The sequence below is a fragment of the Sphaerodactylus townsendi genome, linkage group LG14 (genome assembly GCF_021028975.2).
Source record: "Sphaerodactylus townsendi isolate TG3544 linkage group LG14, MPM_Stown_v2.3, whole genome shotgun sequence".
In the NCBI taxonomy this organism is placed as follows: Eukaryota; Metazoa; Chordata; class Lepidosauria; order Squamata; family Sphaerodactylidae; genus Sphaerodactylus; species Sphaerodactylus townsendi.
The window spans coordinates 21,641,920-21,659,481 of record NC_059438.1 but is presented as its reverse complement, the minus strand read 5'-3'; the positions used below and the strand labels follow the sequence as shown (position 1 = coordinate 21,659,481).

The following is a 17,562-nucleotide window of genomic DNA, read 5'->3' as shown; positions in this document are numbered from 1 at the left end:
CAGACAGCCCATGTTTGCCTACACAGATTTTTACGGCAACATACTTCCCACCTTCTTCCCCAGGGTGTGTGTGTGTGTTTTTCCTGAACACCCAACATAGTGTAGTAAAGCCAATTCTGTTTTACGTTTGTGGTGCACCACACTGTTTATAAAGGTTTCTTGAGCACCCAGTATTAAGGCATGTTAAAAACCCATCTCATTATATCCAAGCACCATCAGTGGAAAATACCATTAGGTGCAGCAACATTTTAACAACACAAAGGAGCAGGGCATTTTCAAAGATTCATATGGCTTCGTATTGCAAAATATAAATAATTCTTTTCCGACATGACCGTGAAATGAAGGCAATGGATTCATGCACAAAAATATCTTTTAATTAAGGGATTCAGGAGCAGCAGTGGCGTAGGAGGTTAAGAGCTCGTGTATCTAATCTGGAGGAACCGGGGTTGATTCCCAGCTCTGCCACTTGAGTTGTGGAGGCTTATCTGGGGAATTCAGATTAGCCTGTGCACTCCCACACACGCCAGCTGGGTGACCTTGGGCTAGTCACAGCTTCTCGGAGCTCTCTCAGTCCCACCCACCTCACAGGGTGTTTGTTGTGAGGGGGGAAGGGCAAGGAGATTGTCAGCCCCTTTGAGTCTCCTGCAGGAGAGAAAGGGGGGATATAAATCCAAACTACTACTACTACTACTACTACTACTACTACTACTACTACTACTACTACTACTACTACTACTACTACTACTACTACTACTACTACTACTACTACTACTCCTTCTTCACACTGCCTTCACAGTGTGTCTTCAGTCTGAAAACTCGTTTACATCTTAAGCTGAACAATCATCTATTTTTATGGTTGCTGTTGTTTTTAAAGTCAGCTTTCAATTATTAACTTTTAATCTTTTGTATCCTGATCATGTTTTATTTTGTAAGTTGCCTCAGGCAGCAGACAGGCAGCATAAAACTTTCCTAAATAAATGAATGGGTACCTGCTGCATGATTCTTCTCACAAAGAATGGAAAAACCGTCTCGGTCTCAAGAGAAGGCAGCCATGCACAGCAACAGTTAGAATGAAGCGGCAGCACGGTGACCAGTATTTCCCGCCCCCAAAGTCACGAGTTTGACAACTGTGCACTTCCAGATGGTTCACTGGGATTCTTCCCTGCCTTTCTTGGGTGTCCTCCTTCCTGCATGTGCAAGCGTCATCCGCCTCCATATATCTCTTTATTCCGTTTTCTCTTTTACATGCAGAAGTCATATCAATTTTATGGTTGTACAAAGAAGAAATCTGTGTTAAGAATGACTTGGAGACACAATCATTTCCACCGGAACTCAGGCATGCTGGAAGTAGGCTGGTTATTTCTGTAATGGGAGCTACTGAACAACTGTTTTCCCTCTTTACTTTAACATACCATTGATGCTATTTTTTAATAGCAAAATGGCGCAGGATAGGAGAGAACACAGCTAAGGTTCACGTGGCTGCCAGTCTACAGAACTGTACTCCCAGCTGATGAGAGACACTAGCTTTTGTTCGTCTGGCTTCTACTTAATGTGGTTTCACTGCTGGTCTTTCAACGAAGTGAGTGCCTCACAATACTGGATTATCTAGCAAGACAATACATTTCGCACAGATGTTGTGGGCCAAACCTCAGAGCCAGAGACAGGTGCTGAATACAGAAAACCTCAGTTGCAATAATTGACACCTCCATTTTATAGCATCTTGTGTAGCAGAGTTGGGGAAGTTAGCCACCTGACACCCTGAAGATTGGCTGACCCTCAGAGGAAACTATACCAGGCTACTTCAGCCAATGGCCCAATTCAGTACAATTACATGTCACATATTCTATCCACTGGCAAGCACCTTTTACATGCCGTATTTGGCGGCAAACTGTTAGCTGGCTGAAACAGCACTTACCTCCTGCTTGGTTTTAGTGGTGTAACCTTGGACAGACTCTCTAGCCACCAAACTTTCCAGAGCATCCTGGACTGTGTGTATCTTCTCAGACTGGATATCCAACTGCAGAGTGAAAAATGGCTGCAGAGTTGCAGACTCCTTCGAACTCTGTTGATAAACCACAGATCTAAAGGAAACAGGAAAGAGGGGAAAGTTTGCATTTGTGAAAGGAGTGTTCGAATGCAGCTCTGGAGAGAAGGCTGCTAGTGAAACCCAAATTAACACAACACCATCTGCATGACGTTTCATTTGTAATTCTTCACTTTCAGTTTTAATATCTATGATTTGGACCTGGATGGAACCTAAACTTCTGTTTTTTAAAAAAATGATTTAATTGGTCAACTGAAGGAAATTCTCAATTGTCACAAAGAAAGGATCTATTTACAAGAGTGGGCTAGGGCACCATTGTCACCTGCATGCCATAGATGCATCCAAAATGAAAACAAGGCCATAAATCATGAAGCACCATGTTAGTATGAGATAACCAGTAAGGATCCAACTGCTTGTCTGGTGTGGGAGTTGAGAGTGGTAAATAGCACCCATATAATGCTGAGGTTTATACACAAAAGCACAAGGCCTGAGCTACAATATGGTTTGGGCATGGAAAAAAAGTCCAGGTAACTTGCTCTGTATTTTAAAGAGGTTGTAACAAAACAGCACTCAAAAGTGGTGCATAAAAATAGATTGGCTAATAAAGAAAACTGAAGAGGGCGGAATCTTCATGTGGAAAAAGAGTTAATCCACCATGTTTTTAAAGAAAATAAAATTGAAAACGGAACTATTTGTGGCTGTTGTGTTTGAGAGGATGATTCCTACTCCCAGACCATTCCGATCTCCACCCCTCAGTCTCACAAAAGATCACTTTCCTGCCGTCCTAGATCCCAGCTTCAGATACTGTTTCTGCGGTGACCTACTTAGTCCAGTGACTAGGATGGGTGTGTCAGGCAGCAGATGTGGGACAAGGAGTTTGGTGGTTGTTTTATTTTGGGGATTAAACGGGAATCCCTCAGAGTCACCTTCATCCTGTGGATCAGAGACCACCACCCTCACCATTAATTATTTGCAGACTCAACAAAGCAGATCTTAGAAGTAGGCAGAATTTGCACAAAATTCTATCAGTCACTAAACACTGAGGCATTTGAAAAGCAAGGAAAGCCCTTTATTGCGTTTTTACTCCTAATCGCACCTTCTTTAATGTGTTATTATAAACAACAGAATGGTTAAGTTTATAATGGGTTTGTCAATTGCAGACTCTTGGTCACGTTGGAAGACTGGCGGAGCTATAAAAGTAGGCATCCTCCCCATGATCAACCAGGATTGAAACAAGGCGTGGTTTCTGCTTAAGTACTACAGTAGGAGAGACCAAGTTACAGCTAGGAAACCAAATACAGTTTGAGCAGTGGAAGCCAGGCACTTAAGCAGTTCAGGAAACTCATTTCTATAGCAAATTCCCACTCTTTTCTGGGGTGCACGCTAGAATTTGGGGTAACCAAATTCACCTTGCAGGCCACAGATCACGAAGTAGCTAAAGGTTAGAAAAGCAAGACAGCACTTTGTCTCACAACAAAAATATAACCAGCGAACTTGCTTATATGGAACTGAAAAGTACCTTATGTGACCACCAAATATATCAGTAATTGGTGTCTGAACAAAATCAGCCTGCCGAGTAACGGAGGATTTGTTGCGTGGTCCAACTTGTTCCCATTCATCCTCGCTGCCTTCGCCTTCCTCCTCCTGTTCCTCTTCTTCGTGTACAGGGGCTGTTTCTGGGCCGTTGGAAACCAGAAGTTCTTGAGAAGAGGGAGGGGGGGAGGGAAAGTACATTTGTTCACCCTGTGCACATGATCATAGCTACTTCCATCATCTCCATCTACCCCATCAGTTGGACCATTCTGATTAAGAAATGACAGCAGCATGGTCTATCAAGAAGTCTTGTTCCGTGCAACAAGAAACTGCACTAGATGAAGGTGACTGTAAAATGCCTTCTCCTGACTATTCTTCTACCTGCTCAGGCGACAGTTTTAGAGTCACTGCTCTGGTCCTAGCACCACTTTTCCATAAACATTGTTTCTTATCATGGCCAAAACTGCAAACCATTGAAAAAAAATCAGAATTATCTATATGAAAGGAGCCAGAAGAACAAAAGCCTAAGGTTCCTTCTGGTTTGTTGTATATGAATGGTGACACTGTACTTCAGTCTGCCTTTAAGCCAAACTTACAGCCCATAAGGAAAAAGCAGTTTGTAAATACCCTATTCCATATTTCCAAAGGAAGAGGAAAAATTATCTAGAAATCTCTTTTCTAAATTTTCCCCTCCAGGACTCTTAAGCTCTGAAAGGCTCAATTTCTAACTTTCAACTGACACTCAGCTGTCTCAATATGTTCTTCTGAACATACCCGATCCTTGTTAAATGACCATGGGGAGGGGCATTTATGGTTAGTTTGTGTGTATACCTGCTTAAGGTGAACCATAGGATTTTCAAGTCAAGAGATGAACAGAGATGGATTGCCACTGGCTGCCCCTTTATAGCAACCCTGAATTTCCTTGGTGGTCTCCCGTCCAAGTAAGGCCGACCCTGCTTAGCTTCCAAGGACCAATGAGATCAGACTAGCTTGTGCCATTGGTTAGTTTACAATGCCATAATTTTTTTCCTGTAAACTAAAACATATAGAAATCTCCGACTTGTCTGGTCTTGCTAGTTTTGTGATTGGCACAAGTTACTCAGTTCATTATAAGAGGTTGTCATGATAGGGCAAACAAAATACTTTATGCATTTTGATGGTTGTTTCTTTTCTTCTTCTTTTTAACAAAAAGAACCCTTACTTTCACTCTGTGGAGACAGCAGTTTCTTCAGAATCAACATTTCCTCATGTAGGCCATTTAGAATAAATCCCAGATACTCTTCTGCATCTTCTTGCCTGCCCTGAATAAATGTTTGAGTGTTTAGAACAGCCATCCTTCTGGGAGGTTCACAAACTAGTTCAGCCTCAAAAGCTTGAGCCCGGCACACGGTTGCACCACCGACCTAGGATTGTAGAATTAAAGTTTCCCATCATTTCTCCCCAATGAATTCTTTAACTGTTCTTTTCAAAGTAGGACGATGTTTTAAAGACCAGAGATAACCTGGAAAAGCATCTACCAAACAAAACACATTTAAATCATCTACAATACTATCAAAGGCTTTCACGGCCGGAATCACTGGGGTGCTGTGTAGTTTCCGGGCTGTATGGCCGTGTTCCAGCAGCATTCTCTCCTGACGTTTTGCCTGCATCTGTGGCTGGCATCCTCTGAAGATACAGCCACAGATGCAGGCGAAACGTCAGGAGAGAATGCTGCTGGAAGACGGCCATACAGCCTGGAAACCACACAGCACCCCAATCTACAACATTCTTGCCCTATGACAAGCTCACATCGAGTGTCCAAACCCCAGAGGAATTAAAACGGGAATGCAGAGGTTTGACAACAAAATTTCTGACAGAGGAAGCAATATCACTTCTTTCAATATATCTAGAAGAGAAGGTTGGTTGCTTTAGAAGTCTTCCTGACATTTGGTTAGGCTGTTTCTATTCACTGCAGCATTAAGTAAAATGTAATTACACTGATCTTTTTTGTTACATTCTTGCACTTTGATTCACACTCCTAATTCTAGGCTTCAGCAGGCTTTCCATAAGAAGCAGCAGACGAAGAAGAAGCAGGAGGAGGAGTATGGATTTATACCCCATCTTTCTCTCCAGTAAGGAGTCTCAAAACAGCTTACAAACTCCTTTCCCTTCCTCTCCACACAGCAGACACCTTGTGAGGCAGGTGGGCTGAGAGTTCAGAGAAAACTGTGACTGGCTCAAAATCACCCAGCAGGCTTCATGCATAGGAGTGGGGAAACAAATCTGGTTCACCAGAAAGGAGTCCGCCGCTCATGTGGGGAAGTGGGGAAATCAAACCCAGTTCTCCAGATTAGAGCCCACCTGCTCTTCATAACTACACCACCCCGGCCTCTTCACTGCGCATGGGCTGTCTCACTTGCTCCCTGGTATGTTCAGCACTGCTGGGGGGAACTGGTGGCAACTGACAATAACTAAACAAAAACAACCAGCAGCAATATGATGATACCGCCAGTTCCCCTTCATTGCGCTTGGCAGGATGAGAAATTGCCTGAAACATAAACATACTCACCTTTTCTGACAGACTCGACTTGATAACTGTCAGCAACCTATAAATGTATGTGGGTTCAAAGGCAGCTCCAGGCCTGATATCCCTGGCAATTTTATCACCTAAAGCTGTAAGGCAAAAAAGAAGCATTAATAACTATCGAACTGGGTAACTCTGAACACCAACTTTTTGACGACGTGGGCATGGGAATGCCCCACTGGCCATAAATATTAAAACTTTGCCATCATGTGAACAAACACTTGCTCAAGACGTGGACGCTGTACATCAGCAGTGTTTAGCGTTTCTTTCACTCTTCTTAACAAGGCATGCTCCGCACACCAAGCCCACTTCTCAGCACTGGACTGTCAAACGTTCGCTGTTGTTGAATATGGTTAGACAGCCAACAAGTGGGTCACAGAGAGCACTGCAAAATGAACTGAGGCAGCTGAATCACCACTAAAAGACAAACATGGAATGATTTCTCAAATGGGAAGACAACTGAAGAACTGTAGTGATAAATCAAAGTTAAAAACAACGGCTAAAGATAGTGGAGTATCCCTCACCAGCAGACAGAGACAACCGTCACAACAGACTTTAACTGGCTTAAAAACTGCTAAAATTGATCTTAGGAAGTATGTAAAAGAACTACAACTAGTCTGTTCTCCTCAAACAAGATCTGATTCCAGTTAAACTCCTAAAGACTCGGGGGGGGGGGGGGGGATGCCAGAAAGATGCCGCGTGTCTCTTTTACACAGAAAGGCTTTTTATACATTATATAATACAAACATCTCGTAGCAAGTTGATTTGTACGGCACCAGCGACTTTGGCAGTCTCGTACAAAGGCTTCATTCAGCTGCACAATTCCAATATGCAAAGAGTTAGTAGTTGATACTTTCTGCACCCACCTTGTTTTGCCTTAGGAGGAACCGGCATGTTTGTAAACTCATTCATCAAGCGAACACTGAAGCAGAGCAAAAGAAAAGGAGTGTCAGCTACAAAGACAGCCACGGTCACCATGAGAAATCTGCTGCAGCAGTATCTGACCCTGAGTGAGAGTGTGTCTGAAATGGGCAAGATCCCACCAGAAGCAGACCTCAATAGGCACGCCATTTTGAGATGGAATAACTAGCTTACTGCTCTTCCTTTTCCACCAGTTCAAACTCCTTTCAAAGTGTTGACATGGCTTTAAAGGTCATCACATTAATCATCAATTAAACAGCAACGTTTGAAATATTTTGTTTCCTATAGCAGACGTTGGCAGGGTTGCTGGAGAAGACTAGAAGAAGTTTCAAACATTACGCTTGACTGACGGTTTACTTACAAGCTGTCTATCATTGGTGTTGACGTGCATGGCCGCTGCGATTTCGAATACATTGGAATGGACTTCATCAGGTGATACATAGGAGGGCAAGCAACCAAAGCTTGCAGTGTCTACAGAACTGTATTAAGGAGCCAGTTAATAAAGATAGCCAGATGTGTTTTATACCCACACATAAAAGCATTCCTTGGGTGAAACAGTTGAAAATGCTTTATGCCCCTTAAGGAAACCAATTAACAATTAATTATATCAGTAGGGTCCAACCACATCCTTTACTGTACACCACTCATGTCCTGTAAAACTGCATATGCTGACAGAATCTACTAAAGGGATTTATGCTATTCAACAATGATAATCACACAACGATGACCCCAGGTGGAAGGGTTATTTCCCCCAAAAGCAAGGATACAGCGTTGATGTAACACCAGTTTCCTTTATTGATCAGCCCTCGTGGTTGCAATGAGACTGGTTTATGTATTAGCTTTACATTTTCCAGCAACTCTGTCAAACAAAGAACACGATACTTAAAAACAAAGAGTCAGAGGCATCAAAGAATTTGGTTCAACTGAACAGCGGCCCTGACGCCCATAAAGAAGAAACCATAAAGAACTTTAGCATCCTCTTGTGGTAAAGAACTGAATTTCCTCACAGTGTTTTCTGGCTGCAACACATTTCATCAGGCTTGAGCACATTTGCCTGAATTGTCTTTTGTCTTTCAATTTGCTATCTGTTTACATATGAGACAAACATTATAAAAATAAAACCACACCTGCCAATTACCCTTGGAAACATGTACTGTCCATTCCCCTAGTAAGATCATTTTTAAACATGTTTTGGAGGTCTCTTCTAGAGCTGCTTCTAAGATATTCACTTTAACATGCAAATGCTCATGGGTGGTGTAATTCTTTTGTGGAGGGGAATCAGGTAAGAGGAAGTGCTACCTTCTGAAGTCCACACTTTGGATCACAAGAAGAGGGAGAGTGAAGAATTCAATGTGATATGATGTAATGATGTGAACATACTGTGTGTTTTTGATGTCTAAATATACTCTCTGATCTGTTATTAGAAACTCAGCAGAGTTGAGCTCAATCAATAGGAAAACATTCCAGGAGCCAGACCCCAATATGACACAAAAAGAAATTCAATTAATGTAAAGAACTCTTCCAAACAAAAAGACGTAATGAGGTGCTCTGCTAATTTAGAAGACTAAAAAAGAATTAAAAGGCATGCCAAGATATTGACAAAACAACCCAGTGAGTAAAAGGGCATTGGTGGACAAGCACTAAGGATACAAAATTGAGGCAAATCCCTTAGAATACAGAAATAAAACAGGTTTAAAGTGAGAGCATCTGACTCTGCGGCCAAACTGACTAGCTGACAGTTAGCATTCTAAGCAAAAGCTATTTTCCTTTTGTAGACAAAATCACCATCAACTGGACAGCACAAAGCCAACCTAATTCCTTTGTCTCAAAAATGCTGTAACTCTGCATTTTTGCCCTTTGATTATAGCAGCGTTTTGCCATTGTTCGGACCCTCCGCTGCACACACCAAGATTTCTATGTTTCCACATTTCCCAGATACTGTATTGTCACTAGTCAGATAACACATATTCAATGAAAATCCAGTAAATCTAGTCAAATTTCTTGTGAAGCTTCAGCAACTTTAAAATCACAGCACATACTTCAAACATGTGCAGGGCTTATATTTCAATCACTTGTGTACGCTGCTTTTGAGTTCTGTTTTAAAAAGTCTAAATAAATAATTCTAGCCTTAGAATTAACCATGACTGGAATACTACAGCTTTTAGAACAGCTAGATTTGAGTCCAGTAATGTCTTAAGAGACCAAACAAGATATCCCAAGTATAAGCTTTCAAAAATCAAAGCTCCCTTTATCAGTGACTCTCAAAAGCTTATCCCCGTCCAGCCACCCCCCAAATCTTGTCGCCTGAGACATGCCACTGGATCTGAATCTACCTGCTCCACTACAGATTAATACGGCTACCCTCTGAAACTACCAAATTTTCAGAGTGTCACCCTAAGCAGAAGTACATCTTTTAAGTCTACTGGTTTCAACTTGGTTTATGATGGCAACATTTGATGAAGGAAAAGAAGTTTTCTATTTAGCAATAATGGAATTGCAAGCTGACACCAATATACCAGAGTGACACAGACAATCAGGAAGCTTAGCCCTTCTCTGCTCGGAGTACCAATTCTGCAATTCATTGAGAACACTGCCCATGTATAACAGTCCAATCTTCATATGACATTTGCCTACATGGAGGCAGATTCTTGGGGTTGTTGTAGCTCTGCTGAAGTTAGACATTTGTGAAGAAACAGCTGGTTCCCATTTTCCTCTGCACTATGCACAGCCGCTTCCCAGGACTGGCAGTGAGGCAGGCAGCTGCACCAGCAAGAACAACTGTAATGCTTGCAAACTACCCAACCCACAAGACCATAGACACAGACACAACCTTCCCTTTCTCTCTGGACAGTGGTGACTGGCTCACATGGAGGACTGCCTTCTCTCTGCTGCCGTGACAGTACCTTCTTCCCCAGTCCCAACTTGCCGGAGAGCAAAGTCAGCCCAGACGAGTGTCAGCCGTTGCTCTTGGCCAATGGCCACTTGCTCAAGACTGAATGTCCAGCAATGGCTCGCAGCTGCCACCAGAGGAAGTGATGATGTTCACTGCTTACAGCTGGAGTGAAGCCCAACTCTTTAGCCACTTCAAGCTCCGCTGGTGTCAGCAGGGCTAAAACAAGCAGCGATTTGCCGCCTCCCCGCCAGAAGGAAGAGACAAGACCCACAGGCCCTTACGACACCGCAGCGGCTTTTGAAGGGATGCCCCATTGCCAGATACAAGAGCTGCTGGTGGGAAAACAGCATAAGCCACACATTCCTTCTTAGGTCTGATGGGTTTTACAGGAGCATGAACAGCTACACTCCAAACAGGGGTAGTACATTTAGTGAGGTGGCTGCTGGAAGCTATAGAGTCAACCCTATGCCTGACAGTTACCTTATGCAAAATGAGATCCCCAAACTAAGACCACATACTAACAGTACAGCCTTCCCACGGTGCAGTTTAATACTGTGTTACCTGGGCTGTAAGCAAGGTTCAGGAACCAAACACCTGACTGCTGACCACTGACTGCTACACCAAGGAGTAAAATAACCTTAAGCTGCAAAGTCTACCTCAGAGTCCTCCAACATGGACAACATGATAGTTATGTTTAGATATTTGAAGGGGTATCATGTTGGGGAGGGAGCATGGTGGAGTCTCCTTCTTTGGAGGTTTTTAAAGAGAAGCATTGCAGGGGGTTGGACTTGATGGCCCTTGGGGTCTCTTCCAACTCTGTGATTCTATGGTTCAAAGGTGACCGCTGGCTCAAAAGGATGGTGACCCCTGTTCTATCTCATCATGAGCAAAAACAGGTAACTGCATTGCACCTTTCCCTTAACCACAGACTGAGTGATACCCTCCCAATAAAACCGCTCTCTCAGATCTGCATGGGAGGAGAAATTGAAAGTGACAAAGACCCTCTGACACAGCAAACTTTCAGTGATGAGCTGGCAAAGCTTCCCTAATAAAGAGACTGCCCACCTCCCCCTCACAGCAAAAGGCTGGCTTTGGAAAAGCAAACAAAGCAACTCCAGCCTAGACAAACTCAGCCTTCCATTAAAGTGTGTGAATGCACACAGCAGAGTAAGCTTCTGCCCGCACAATGGAAGCAGCTCAGTATCAGCCCACAGTTGTGCATTAAATGAGCTCAACATCGACACACATCATTACTCTGAGTGAAAGAAGAGATGACGCTCTACCATCCCAATAACGAATTCTGTTTTCAAACTCCTGTGCTCGTAGAACTGGTCTTGACAAACTAAACCTCTAGAGCCCCTTCCAAACCTTCCAGATCAACCGTCCTCCTTTCTGCAGATCAAGCCTGCAGCATGCTAGAGATACCTGCAATCTTAATCGCTACGGGATCCTCTGAAACCGGAACAGGCCCCTCTTTGACTTCAGCCTGTTTCTCGGGAACCACGGGAGACGTGGCAGGAGGGGTACATTTCGTTTCCACATAAGCCACAGGTGTGGAAACCGAGGGCTTGGAATTATGAAAAAGACTAGCCCACGATTTTGCAGGCTGATTAACTGCCACTGATCCTGAAATAGGGGGGGCTGTCTCAGTAGTAGATGAAGAGTCCTCGGCCTTAGCTTGGTCTGAGTCAGTGCTTTCCACAGCATGCAAATCTACTCCATTGGCAGCTGTGCCCTCGCTAGAGGATTCAAGTGTTTGTCCATTAGTAACGCCAAGGTTTTCAGTAGTATCAGTACCAGCATAAGGCTGTACAACAGCTGTCCTTAATGGGCTATCCCTTCCGGGTTCAGAAGGGGAGCAAGACTGTTCCAAATTAGTAACACTGCATATTTCAGGCTGCCCTGCAGTCCTGGTAGTATCTAGCGCACTAGAAAGCAAATCGTCGGACACAGCTTCACTAGAGAAGTCCACCGAATTTTCAGGGCTGCTACAAGTCCTTGGGGCGACCGACGGCAGGTCACCTGTAAGTTCCACATCATCTGTGCTCATGCTATTAAGTCCCGATGAATTTGCATGTCCATTAACCAAAGCCTCAGCTGGAACCATGCCATCACTGACATCTTCCAAATAACTGTAATATCCAGGGGGTCGTTTCTTCTTCTTTTTGCGCTCTCTTTGCCCGAGGCTTCCGGGTAAGCCGTCGTTCTCTGCATTAGAACCGCCATCCAAAGCGAGGGCAGGATCGGTGAACGGGCAGTCAACAGAATCATAGTTGGCTTCGTTGAGTACATCATTGGGCGTTTTCTGGGTAGGTGCGCAACCAAGAATGAACTCTGGCGCCTGAGGATTCAGAGTACTCGAAATACTGTAGTCGTTGTTCTGCACAGTCAAATCTGCCTCAATAACTTCGTTCACACCAAATTCAATTCTCTTATAATCTTCCCCTGAAGGAAAGATAAAATGAACCCACAGATCTCTGTTAATATATTGCAGGCAGGGGGAAAGAAGAAACAGAAAGAGGCCAGAGAAACCAGGGCGGCTGAAGTGAAGCTCAACATACACAGGAGCTCCTGAAAGCCGGCCAGCTCAGTCTTCAGCTCAAATTGGGTCTTCAGGAAATCATCATTTAAAAATCCAAAATAACTTTAAAATATCTGGACCGGGGGGGGGGGGGGGGGCTCTCTCACCACCACCATCACCCATTATTCCCAGGGGTCCCCCAAAATTCTAGGGGCTGCTATGAGTTGTTCCCGTTCTTGCACCCATTTAACTCCTAGAAGCCAATACTTAAATACTCTGGGAGTCAAGTGTGGTTGGGAGTGTTATCCATAATATAAACAGTGAATTTAACGAAGTGGTATACTAACACTACTCTCCAGTACCTTCCACTGGGCTTTTACCAGCCCTCTCTATTACAGAAACTGTTGGGCTATCTTTCTCGCTCAGAAAAAAAGCATATTTTTCTCAGCGTCACAGAGTTTTAAAGATACATGAAGATGTCAACAATCAGATTGCTGGTGCATCCAGGTGAGTGCTCTCGATTTGAGGGGAAGGGGTTCTGACTGGCAGAGGCCTTTCACATCACCAACTGCCTGGTCCTTTTAACTGAAGAAGCTGGGGATTGAACCTGGAACCTTCCGCACGCGAAGCGGTTGCCTTAACAGAGCCACAGCAATGCCCCCTCCCTGGACATTGATGAAACATCAACATCCAGAAACGTGTCTGTTTTCTCTTCTGGAACAATCTATCACCTAGGATTTCAAAGGCCCCTGTTCCCTTCAGGTACCGTGATACTATGCAATTCTCTTGATTTTAAAAGGAATAGTAATATTACAAGTGACAAGAAGGGAATGGTCCGTGCTACTTGTAGAACGTTATGATGAATAAATTCAACTAAGTTAGTAAGGTTGGGGTAACATATTCATCCTGCAATCTCTTTTGAGTCCCTTATAGAGCCAGCGTGGTGTAGTGGTTAAGAGCAGGTACACTCTAATCTGGAGAACTGGGATTGATTTTCCCACTTCTCCATGTGAGCAGCGGATTCTTATCTGGTGAACCAGATTTGTTTTCCCACTCCTACACGTGAAGCCATCTGGGTGGCTTTGGGCTAGACACGGTTCTCTCAGAAATCTCTCAGCCCCACCTACCTCACAAGGTGTCTACTATGGGGAGAGGAAGGGAAAGGAGTTTGTAAGTTGCTATGTGACTCCTTACAGGAGAGAAAAGGGGGGATATAAATCCAAACAAACTCTTCTTTTGGGAGCCGGAGAGGAAGCAAAGGAAAAGCAGTTTAAATGGAAGTACGAATATACTGGATATGCTGGACTGGGAAGACATTAAAAAACGGCTTCTCACCGTCATGCAGCTCTCCTGTGGACTTCAGACCACATGAAATGGTTTCATTGTAGGGAGGCAGCTGCATGAAAACAAAATACAAGCATGAAGAAGAGGATTTCAACCAACAGCTCTGATGGCTCAATTTAGTACAGTCATACCATTCCAAGTTCTCAGCAAAAACCAAAGCAGCTGACCACAGGATCCAGTGGGGTGTAAACATTTTTTTTTACTAATTTACAATATTTTTATCATTCCTTTCTGCTTTTACAAGGGCTGCCACAACTACTAATAATTTAAAACATACCAGCATAAATATATATTCCTTTTCTCTCTTAAACGTATAGTCACTACAAAACTTTAAACTGTGGTAAACAGCAAATTCCCACTTTGATATGCACATCAGTCTTTTATTGCAGACAGTGGTTCATTCTGCACAGCACAAATAAGACATCCTGAAGACCTAAAGAAAGGTGTCTTGGGAAGGAATCCCACACAGAATTTTTCCCAAAACGTCCTCAAAAGTCTCTTGCCTGGCTGTGCGGAACGCCGAGTCAGGAGGTATCTTATTTTTCCTTTTAAATTTAAAAAAAAAAGGGGGGGGGGGATATATATTGTTTGAATTGGCAGGACCACCTGAGTACAACTGTGTACTTTTGGGGCTGAAAAGGCACCCAGGATTGGAACCTGGGGCAACCTTCAGCAAATGGAAGTAGGGAGAATCTCTATACCAGCAAAATGTTGGGCACAAGTTCAGGGTGAAATGGACCAGAGAGCAAAACGGTTGAGCGGGGAAAAGTCTCTTTTCCCCTATAATGCTTTTGCTGTATAAAACACATACCAGAAGCCATTTTTTCTTTCAGACATCCCCTGGATGTCTTATTTTAGGTGTGTGGAGTGAAAAGAAGCAGTCGCCTCTTTTTAAGACTTTCCACAGATCCTTTTTTTTGTGTGTGCTGAGCGGAATGGATGATTGCTGATAAAGTCACACATTATGTGAATCCTCAGGAGAAAAACTGGCCAGCAGCTACTGTAAAACTAAACATACTCAGCATCTAGAGTAAATAAAAGAAGGTGAAGATATCACGTGTTCGTTGCTCTTTCAAGTAGTGAGTCAGAGCATTGTAGTTTTCGACATGTGAGACTTAACTGTTGGTAAGAGACTTAAAACAGTTCTTACCTCAACGGAGCAGCGAGGAGTCACAAAGAAATCATTAAATTCTTGGGGGCTGAATTCCCCAAAGATGTACTGAAAAGTAAAATAAAAAGCGTTAACGTTAACTGACGAGGACTTGAACGCTTATGCAGTGTGATGAGTTAGCACATATACTGAAAATTTCTATGCTTATCACTGAAAACTGTTTTACATAAGAAGTCCCATCATGGGAAACTAGGGTAACCAGTACACACAAGATGATAGCAGTCAAACAGTCACAAGTTAAAATTAAACGTCAAGATTTTAGTCCACACCTTTCCCTAAAACAGTGGTTCTCAACCTTCTTAATGCCGTGACCCTCATGTTGTGGTGACCCCCAACTCTAACATTTATCTATTTTACAGATGGAGGACACTGATGCAGAGAGTCTTAGGTGACCCTTGTGAAAAGGTCATTCCACCCCCAAAGGGGTCCCGACCCCTAAGTTGAGAACCACTGCCCTAAAATCTCATACTTTAAGATTTCCCTCTGTACAAGCAAATCTATCACTATTATAGTAATTGCTTTGCTAAGATTTAGCCTGTTATCTTGATAAATTCCTGCTTTAATATCCGAGACTCCATTTGTTCACTAGCATCGGGTCTAATGCAGAAGTCCTTATAGACCACTGCTGTCACACAAGAGCCAGATCACTTGTCCTTCATTCCTTCAGAGCACAAGAGGCAAACCCCATGGCCCTCGCCTTCTCCCCCTCATTAAGAGATGGCACTATCAATTAAAAAACCCCACACACCAAGTGAGACTTTCTTCTAAGTGCACTCACATACAGTTTATGTTTTTAAGACAGTAATTCTCTATGCATGTATATTGTGGAGTTAGGCACACTGAACACCGTGGAACACACACACGAGCCAGCACGCACATGGATTATGCTGTGGATAACTATAACTCTCTGGAAGCAAGAGCTGGTAGCAAGAGAACAAAACAGTGCTCCTTGTGGTAGAGGAAAATATTCACAGTTTGAGAAGTGAATGTAAAGGGGCTGACTTGTGCTCCTAAGTCTTGGGCTGACTTCTAGAGCTGAAGCACGAAGCAGATTTGTCCAGCCTTGGTACTACTGAAATACTAGCCCAAAAGCAGTTGTTAAATGCTGCACTTGTAACTAGCTACAAAAATAAAGCCGTTAACTGTTGCTGAGGAACAAGAACTGGATTCAAAAGAACTCCCTTCTATTCTAACAGAAGATTTCTCATGTAGGAATCAGCGGATCCAACCATAAAGAACTGTTGCCACGTTAGCTGCCTGTCCTTTGCCAATGAAGGCAACTTGTGCTCCGGTTCAGAGATGCCTGTGTAATTTTAGCAGGCCAGTAGAAGAAGTGTGACCGTGTCAGATTTTGGGGAGGGGAGGAGAGGCAACTGGTTTCATTTCTTTCCTTGTTAGCAACAGCCAGAAGAATCAAAGCGACATCCTCGGCTTCACAAAATATTTGACACTGACAAGCTATAATCAGATAATCACAGTCACCCAATAATATCTGACCCAATGAAATAAAAAAAATACATTATAAACCTTCAGTCTTGAAGGAATAGTAGGAAGGCTGGCTAGGTAGAAGTGACTTTGATCTCTAAGTTACAGTTTACAGCATGAATACTGTTCTTTGGTGAGATGTCTGGGGTTTTTATTTAAATAAATAATCAGCATAACTTTTTAAAGAACTATTAGCAACATGGAAAAAAATCAGCTAAAATTCTAATAAGGTGGAATTAAGTTTGTCCTTTGGGTTAATTAACACACCTTCAGTGTTGTTGAATGGGATATCAGAGATTTAGCACATTGATATAGGCCTCCTAACTGAGAGAGAAAAATGTACGTGGGAATGAGTTTTATTTGTGTAACAACTTTGGAAACCGCATGACTGCATTTTGTGTTTTGCATGACTGCATCTAAAATGTCTCAGAGTTACGATTCAGTAAGCTGGTGTGAAATGCTGCCTCTGCTGTTGAATTACAGTTGCATTTGGAGCGAGTTTTGTTTTCTGACCAGGTTCAGAGCGGCTAACTTGCATAGTTAAAACAATATCCCAAACAAGTCAATATCCAACACCCCCACCCCACTTATAATTTAAATTTAGAGAAAATGGGGGGGGGGGGAGGAGAAGTGTATTAAAGTTATGCTGAGTTTTTCAGAACCGGCATCCACACTCAGTGACTGAACGGTTACAGAATGACAAGAGTATGGAAGGCATCTATTTGATCAACACCAATAAAACCTAATTGTTATTTGCTGTGTCCTGCAAGATTATCATGCAGCAGCGATAGCATCTGCAGCATTGCATTCCGCAACCTGAAAATCCTGCTGGGTCAGTGGCAAAAAAAAAAAAAAGGGTGGTGAGGGTTTGCAGGAACCAGAACAAGTAAAAGCAGCTTCTGACTCCCGGACAATTACTTTGGAAGAAGGAGAAAAGATTAATCGTTTCTGGATTAAAAAACAAGGCTCTACGAGTTAAAATAAGTTGGATGGTAAATTAATTTGCAGTGTGACAAAACTAAATGCTACAGTGTAAACTGGGCTGGGTTATGATGCCCCTATTCCAGACTGGCCATCCAGAGTTTTG

At 43.1% G+C, this 17,562-nt stretch overlaps 1 protein-coding gene across 2 annotated transcripts in view; it reads right to left on the bottom strand.

Annotated features, from left to right (window-relative positions):
* USP10 (ubiquitin specific peptidase 10) overlaps positions 1-17,562 on the bottom strand; it is a 31,487-nt gene that overhangs the window by 5,333 nt on the left and 8,592 nt on the right. Inside the window, exons 2-11 of one of the 2 annotated variants that reach the window (XM_048515626.1) lie at positions 14,970-15,038; positions 13,811-13,871; positions 11,380-12,399; positions 7,829-7,920; positions 7,423-7,532; positions 7,007-7,062; positions 6,126-6,229; positions 4,779-4,980; positions 3,564-3,744; positions 1,916-2,081 (exon numbers count right to left, since the gene is read on the bottom strand). In XM_048515626.1, coding sequence (XP_048371583.1) covers positions 1,916-2,081; positions 3,564-3,744; positions 4,779-4,980; positions 6,126-6,229; positions 7,007-7,062; positions 7,423-7,532; positions 7,829-7,920; positions 11,380-12,399; positions 13,811-13,871; positions 14,970-15,038 — 2,061 coding nt within the window. The remainder of the gene's footprint in view (positions 1-1,915; positions 2,082-3,563; positions 3,745-4,778; positions 4,981-6,125; positions 6,230-7,006; positions 7,063-7,422; positions 7,533-7,828; positions 7,921-11,379; positions 12,400-13,810; positions 13,872-14,969; positions 15,039-17,562) is intronic. The other variant, XM_048515627.1, reaches the window with a different exon arrangement.